We start from the raw sequence: 7,499 nt of genomic DNA on the forward strand, positions 1-7,499 counted from the left end.
GTCTCTAGATATCCCTCGACAAATATTATCCAAATGTGTATTTGTATATATTTTGACAGCACTGTCCCTGTCCCCTCCCTGGGTGTCCCTGAGCTGGGACTCATATTCACTGAAGGACTTGTCAGTTTAAGGGTAACTAATGAAAAGGTTAAAGTCAAAAATCATTGGTTTCCACTCCATGGGAAGATAATGCAGCCTGACCCTGCTATAAGAAGTTAGATTACCCCATACCTTTTGAGCAACCCCCCTGCTGAGGCAGGGCGGAAATGCCATTAGTGAGTCGGCAGAGGGCAAGCCATGATGCACACACTGCTGTCAGCCAGCCAGGTGGGACCCAGATGCTTGTAGGATAGCAGGAAGAGACTTTACTGGAGCCACGAAGCTCAACAATCTGGCAGGGGACGAGTGACTTGTGAGGTGGCAACAGTCCCAGGGGCCCTTTGCGGACAAACAGGGAAAGTGGCTGAATCAAGCACATGTGAAAGAAGCATCTGGTGGTGATGGGGCCTACCCCATAAGAGTGGGGGTGTCCTGTGGCTGGGGTTCCAGCTCCAGTGGAATGAGAACATCCTATGGAGCTGCCCCACCAGCTCTTTCCAGCAAGTCTTTCCTTACCTCGGTACCAGCCGACTCTCTGTGATGTGCGAACCCCCACATAGCTGGTAAATGGGCAGATGATACCTGAAGTGAGGCTGATCTCAACTGCGTGATGCCTTGGTTCATCCCCTGTCCCACTCACAGCCTCTGGCAACAACCTCTTCAGCAAGCAACTCGCGGCCAGACGATGCCCAGCCAGCCTGGGGACATAGTAGGGTGAGGCCAGACCATCTGGCTCATGTCCATGCTGGGGAAAGGTGGACACAAAAAGAGCCTGGACACCTAGGTTCTCTCCCTCCAGGGGTGAGTATGGACAGAGGGGAAACCTGGATGCCTGTGTCCTCATCTGTCTGGAGGGAAGTGATGCCCAGATTCCTGGGTCCTACCCCTGTGGGGTCAAAGCAGGGAAGAAGGGCATGCTTGGACATCTGGGTTCTCTGCCAGTTTTAGATTGTGTGTGGAAGATGGGAATGCATAAGCTATCTGGGCCCTCTCTCAGCTGGAGTACATGTTAGAAGGAGGGGATGCATGCATCTTCCCCTAGGGCAGGCTCTCACCGGCCATCTCCCTGTGGACACAGTGGAAATTCAATGGTGTGAGTAACATCCTGGCCATCCAGGCAGTACTGCAACGACAAGACTCCCTTGGCCACCATCATATCCTGGGAACACGTGAAGATACTGGAAGTTACTGGGGATGTGACATGGTTACTCAGGGATATTGGGAAGTTACTGAAAGATTACTGGTGATTACTGGGAGTCTACCGGGAGGTAACTGGGGGTTACTGTAGTCCCAGCTCTCACCTGGGCCTGTCCATGGATCCGGGCATAGAGAAGGCTGTGTTGACCCTGAAAGATGGCCTGAGGGGTGCCCCCCAGCACCTCAACCCCAAGACCACGGGGCAGGGTCCAGCTCAGAGAGACTCCCTCAGCTGCTGGCTTGAGGGCCTGTTTCAGGCATTTCAGCACCTGTGGACAGAGGACAGGAAAACAGTTCGCAGCTCTGCCAGGGTTCAGCCCATGGTCCCTGGTGCTGAGGTTCCCGGGGACAGTGGAATGTGTGGGGTAGCCTGTGCCAGCTGGAGTCCCTGGGTGCAGTCAGGTCTGTGGGTTCTCAGTGCAGTGGGGCAGTGGGGTAGTGCCAGGGCAAGTCTGAGTGCTTGGGTTCCTGGGGCAGCTGGGTCTAAACTACTGTGTGTGAGCCATCCAGCTGCTGGGGTGCTTGCAAGTCAGTGTGTCTGTGGAATAGAGGGGGGACATGCCAGGGCTCCTGGGTTCCTACCACAACTGTCATACTGTTGTCAGAGGAGACGTAGGCAGCTTCACCCCCTGTCTCCCTGGCCAGGGCCGTAGCCAGGGCAGCACTGTCCTCAGAGAAGTAGAAGGAGAAACACCTATGGGGGAAGCAGGGAAAGGTGTCAGAAATTAAAGTCAGAGGTGGGTAAAAGGATTCTGGGGTAGAGGTGGAGAAATAGACTGGAGTTGAAGTCGGAGGAACAAAGGTGGGGTGCAGAACAAGGGGTCAGGAGAAGGAACAGGGAGTAAGGAACAGGGATTGGAGCAGACGTGAGACAGGGAGCTGGCAGAGGAGAGCTGGGACTTGGGGTAGGGCTGGGATCGGTCTAGTGTGGCTGGGGCAGAGCCCTGGGACACATGAGGGTATACTACCCCTGGGCCTCAGCCTCCCTGCTGACTCTGTGAAGGGTGCTTTCGTTGCAGGAGTAGTAAGCAAAGACTCCTACATGGGGGTTTGGCACTGGAAAGCTGTGCAGTTTCCCAGCTAGGACACTGGAGGGGCCCAAGGATTGGGACAGGAATTGGTGAACTAGGGCTCTCATCAGGGATGGAAATGACTGGACAATCAACGGGTGACTGGAGGACTTGGGGCAGAAAGTCCCCGTTACCGGTGGCTGTTGCGGTGCCGACAGACCTCAGCTGCAATGGCCTCCTTGTCAGAGGGTAGCCCAGCCATGAAGATGAAGAGCTGTGAGACAAGGAACATGAGTGGTGGGGCTCTGCACAGGGACTCAAAAATGGGGAGATCAGGACCCTGAAATGGAGAGAGGGGCCCAGGAGAGGGACCCCCTGTAGAGAGACTATTCCAGGGAGAAATATGGACTCAGGGACAGATACAAACCCGCTTCTTCATTCCCCCACACCCCACAGTATCCTTCTTGTTCCCTTGTGACCATGTGCTTTGGGTGGGTCCTTCCACCCAGACTCCTGTGTCCTCTCTCTCCCCCGGGACACCTGTCCCTGCACACATCCATGTCCCTATACCCAGACCTGGCGCGTATGTCCGTGGGGGCGAGGAGTGTTGTAGATTGAGCGGAGGGTTTCCAGCAGGTTCATGTCACCCTGTCTGGAGCTGGTGGAGGGGATGCGCTGCATGGCCTCAGTCAGGTTGTCCTGAGTATATTCAACACTTTGCCTGCAAGGGGCACAGCATGTTTGGAGAGCATTTTGCTCTATGCTGTCCCTAGTGCTCTCTGAGATCCTGCCCCATAGCACTTCCCACAGCTATGTCCTAGGGTCCTCTGCAAGTCCCTGCCCCACAGCAGTTCTTGAAGCAGTCTGTCTTCATAGTTCCTACCAAACTCTGCTCAACAAAACCCCCATAATGCCCCAAAGATCTCATCCACAGAATCCAGCCCTGCCCTACAGTACCCAGTTGTGCTCTCCAGCACCCAACCTTGCCCTATACCCACCAGTGGATTTCAGAGCATTGCACACTTGCCCTCCAGCATTTAACCCTGTCTCATAGCACCCACTCCACCCCCACTGCACCCAGCCATGCCCAACAGTATCCAGTCCTATCCATCAGTACCTAATCCAGCCCCATAGCATGCAGCCTGCCCCATATTTGCTCACGGGTAGATGCCCACAGAGGTTTCTCCATAGCAGTAGATGTTGAAGTAGCAGCCCAGGGGCAGGCTTTTGAGAAGGAAGAGCAGGGAGTCCTGTGGAAAGACACAGCAGGCAGGACTTGGGAGGCACTGGTATGGGATGCAGATGCCTTTCCCTGTAGTCTGGTCCTGCTAAAGCCTCTGGGCTCCCCTGGGTGACCTGAGCCAGTGCCCCAAACTTGCCCAAGCAACCGAGAAATTTCAGGACCATTTCAGGCCCCGCCAGTCCCCCCACACATCTGTGTCCCTCTGTAAATGACTGCCCTAGCCTGCTCCCCATCAGTCTGCTGCTCCGCCCCATCATGGGCCTTGCTCTGCAGGGGTACCTGTGCATGCTCAAGAAAAGTGGTCTCCAGGAGGAAGATGAACTCTCCAGACTGGCGTTGCCCAGGCACTGCCTCAGGAATGCTGGGTGCCAGCATCACCAACACCATGGGGTCACCAAGCAGGGATCCTGAAGGAGGTGTAAGGCCAGATGAAGGTCAGATAAGGACCCTTTTCCTCCTCCTGGTTCTAATTCTTCTTGTGCTAGAACACTCATGATGCACGACACTGGCACCTCAATGCCCTACTTTACTGTCCACCAATTGCACAACCCACTATCCCATGTATTCCAACCCACTGCCTTCAATACAGCTGCCCAGTGAGCCCTAACATAGAACTCTCCATAGGCATCCTGATATACATCACCAGTGTCCCCAGCACCTCATCCTGGAACCCCAGGATCCAAACTATCCCATCTGAATGCCTCCCATTCCCATCCCTGTGCCCAGTGATATCTCTTCCCCCAGAATCCCCAGTGTCTCCCTGTGCTTCAATGCCACCTGCAACCCAAAGTTGCTTCCATGTTCCCTCCTCAGCTGCACTCACCTGGAGGGGACCCAGGGTCTCCCTTCTCCACTACGGCACTGATTCCAGTAGGGTCTTGAAAATATACCAGCAGCTCCAAATCATGCTGACCTGGGGGGCTGCCAGCCAGTGAGACCTGGAGAAAGGGTGCCTGGTCATACACAGGAGGAAGGGATCAGACCCAGCATTTGGCCTGGAGCACAGGCACTGACCCCAGTGCATCCCCTTTTTCTTAGTGATGACACCCCTTCCCAGCTCCTCATGGGATCCTGGCACTCAGGATGTCATACCTGTGCAGTGCTGTGGTCCTGGGCAGTGTAGACCACAGGGGTGAGGGCGAAGTTGGCCTGAACACTGGCCACTCCACGAGGTGACTGCAGGCTAGCAGTGAGCAGCAGGCTGTAGGGCAGCTTGCTGATGCGACAATTACAGGCTGCAAGGAGAAACATGGCACTGGGGAGGGCAAAGGCTCTCTCTGCAGGGGTGAGGGATGGAAAGAGGCAGGATTTGGCATCCATACTTAGGACTTATGGAGAGAATTGGGGGTTGCCAATCAGGTGTATGAAGGGGTCCATGAGTCTGTTTATGTAAAATGTGTGTGGGAGGTGTGGATCCCCTCATGTGGCACAAGGAAGAATATGTGGATCTGTCCAGGAGCTGCATGGGAGAAAAACGTGGGTCCCCATGTGGGTGCAAAAGGAAGTCACATTGGTTTGTTCATAAAGTACACGGGGAGTCTGTGGCCCTTCTGTGAGATGTGACTGGGAGGGCAGGTTCTTTGTGGGGTTGCTCACCATAGAGGTCTGTGTAGGGATGCAGTGTGGGTGGCAGCACAAAATGTGCTGCTCCATCAGGCTCCCGTGGCAGTTCTTGGACATATCGCAAGGTCACGACCACCTCCCTGCCAGGGGCCAGGGTGCCCAGGAAGCAGGCAAACACCTCGCCTGGATACTGAGACTGATCCTGAAGGTATTCCAGATTCTCCCAGCCCCCTGTAGCCTCGTGCAGCTGCTGGGCCTGGGTGGGAAGGAGAGGGACAGAAAGCTGATCACCAGGCAGGCTCATCCCATGCCTGCCCATTTGTCCCTGGATGCTAGTACCTCATCACGCAGCATGGCCAGGACCTTGGCATCCTCACTTTGGGCCTGGAAGGAGTAGATGGCCATGTCGGGGCCCAGGGGGAAGGCAAAGAGGACTTCTGTGGAGATTGGACTCTTGTTCTGGTAGATGAGTTCAGAGGCCACATCAGCCACGTAGTCTTGGATAGCAACATCCACTACAACACTACACAGAGGCAATTTGTAAAGGGGTATACGGAGCCACTTCCCCAGCAAAAAGGATCCTGTTGCTGTTGAGAGAGATGCAATGTGTCCATCACCACACATGAATGACACAAGGAAGTGGTTGGGGCTGCTTCAGTGTGTGCTGTTCCCACCCTGGAAACCAAGACTATGTGATCACTGTTATTGAGGGTCTAGTGTGAGCCTGCCATAGAACACTATCTGTCCCCCATCCCCCAGCTTTCCTTCCCCACCCACATCCTGTAAAGCTCTTGACCATACCCATCCCTGTTTCACGCTGGGAAGATCTGTCCATCTATTTCCCCCTATGGCTGCCTATCCTCCTTCTTTTTTTTTGGTCCCCCTTTGGGAGCATTCCTCATCCGCCAAATGTCCCTCAGCTGTTTGATCCCCAGCTCACTGTCGTGGGTGTAGGATTTTCCTAGAAGTCCCAAGCTCTGACGCCACATTTCTGGAGACCTGCGGACAAGAAGGGTTTCCTGTAAGAGGTGAGATCTACAGAAACCACTAAGCAGTCCCTATTTGATGAAGATTCCTTGCTGTTTCCCCAGTCCTACACACATAGCTGGGAGTCCCAACCCACCACGTACAGCCAGAGCAAACCCAGGGATTCAGAAAACCTTGTTCATGAGTACTGGGAGGTCACCAGGAGTATCTCTGCCTTGAGGAGGTCTGCACCCCACCCCTACCATGGGAGAATCATGAAGAGAACTGAGGGTTAGCAAGGGGGGATGGAGGGAAGGAGGCATGAAAGCAAGAGTGGATGGATAGGTGGAACTGTATTGAGATGAACAACAGATTGGCAGACGAGGTCCATTTTGGGACAGATGGATGCGTAGGTGGACAAACAAAAGAAATTTGTTGAAATGGATAGATGAACAGGTGGAGGGGTCCATTTTAGAAGAGATGAGCAGGTACCCATCACAAACAGTACTGTGTGAATGTAGCTGCACAAGAGCTAGCACATGTGAGGGTATGTTCATGGGGTAACTTGTGAGGGCAGGTTGAAACTCTAGATAATAAGGCTGAACATGATGGAAAGAGAAATGAGGCCAGGGACAGGTATTCCAGGACTGCAGAGTAAATCCGAGAACGGGTATAGTTCAAGTGATATCTGTCTGTCTTCTGGCCAAGTGCTAGGTTAAAGGGACACCTCTTCATGCACATAAACCTCTCTGGTTCAGACACAGTTGCCTCAATTTCCCCAGTTCCTACTCTGGGGTGACAGGGTGGGAAGCACCAGAAAAATCCCCACCATGCTGACAGGATGGACAGACAGAGCAAATAGGGTGTAAGTCCTCGGGAGCACAGGGGTGAGGGAGGGACAGAGGGATGGATTGAACACGGCAAGCTCTCCCCAGGGAACAGGGGCAATGAACAGAGAATAAGGACAGAATAAGAAAGTGAAGCACAAGCACGCAGACACTTACCAATATCACGGTGAGAGTCAGCAGGGATGACCTTGACAATCGGATGGGTGGAGGGAGAGTTGGAAGAGTAAAGGGGAGAGAGGGGTAGGGGCAGACGGATGAGATACAGAGACAGAAGGGGGAGGGATAGACCGGCAGAGCAAGAGATGTCCAGCCAGGCAGGAAGATGCAGGGCTTCTTCCTGTCTGCAGAGGGATGGCTGCATTGCAGAGGCAGGGCGTCAGGCGGAAGGACGGACGGACGGGAAGTTGCGGGGGGGGGAGCAAGGCAGGGTCAGGGGGCGGAGACACATCGTTGCGAACCTCCTCCCGAGACCCCAGGCGCTCTGTTTCCTGGGGTCTGTGGGGGCAGCGGGGATCTGGGAGGCTGCAGGTTGGGGAGCGGAGAGGGAACACCCTCGGCGGAGAGGATCTGATC

General features: G+C 54.4%; 1 protein-coding gene across 1 annotated transcript in view; it reads right to left on the bottom strand.

Annotated features, from left to right (window-relative positions):
• LOC104510299 (von Willebrand factor A domain-containing protein 5A-like) overlaps positions 1 to 5,635 on the bottom strand; it is a gene marked incomplete at both ends in the record, with an annotated part of 6,673 nt that extends 1,038 nt beyond the window's left edge. Inside the window, 13 exons of the mRNA XM_010152498.1 lie at positions 232 to 438; positions 616 to 797; positions 1,155 to 1,258; positions 1,401 to 1,565; positions 1,882 to 1,990; positions 2,501 to 2,580; positions 2,883 to 3,027; positions 3,468 to 3,556; positions 3,829 to 3,956; positions 4,373 to 4,487; positions 4,642 to 4,784; positions 5,146 to 5,368; positions 5,452 to 5,635. Of these exons, the coding sequence (XP_010150800.1) occupies positions 232 to 438; positions 616 to 797; positions 1,155 to 1,258; positions 1,401 to 1,565; positions 1,882 to 1,990; positions 2,501 to 2,580; positions 2,883 to 3,027; positions 3,468 to 3,556; positions 3,829 to 3,956; positions 4,373 to 4,487; positions 4,642 to 4,784; positions 5,146 to 5,368; positions 5,452 to 5,635 (1,874 nt within the window). The remainder of the gene's footprint in view (positions 1 to 231; positions 439 to 615; positions 798 to 1,154; positions 1,259 to 1,400; positions 1,566 to 1,881; positions 1,991 to 2,500; positions 2,581 to 2,882; positions 3,028 to 3,467; positions 3,557 to 3,828; positions 3,957 to 4,372; positions 4,488 to 4,641; positions 4,785 to 5,145; positions 5,369 to 5,451) is intronic.
• Positions 5,636 to 7,499: the final 1,864 nt, after the last annotated feature.

Source organism: Eurypyga helias, unplaced genomic scaffold (assembly GCF_000690775.1).
Source record: "Eurypyga helias isolate BGI_N326 unplaced genomic scaffold, ASM69077v1 scaffold12450, whole genome shotgun sequence".
Lineage (NCBI taxonomy): Eukaryota > Metazoa > Chordata > Aves > Eurypygiformes > Eurypygidae > Eurypyga > Eurypyga helias.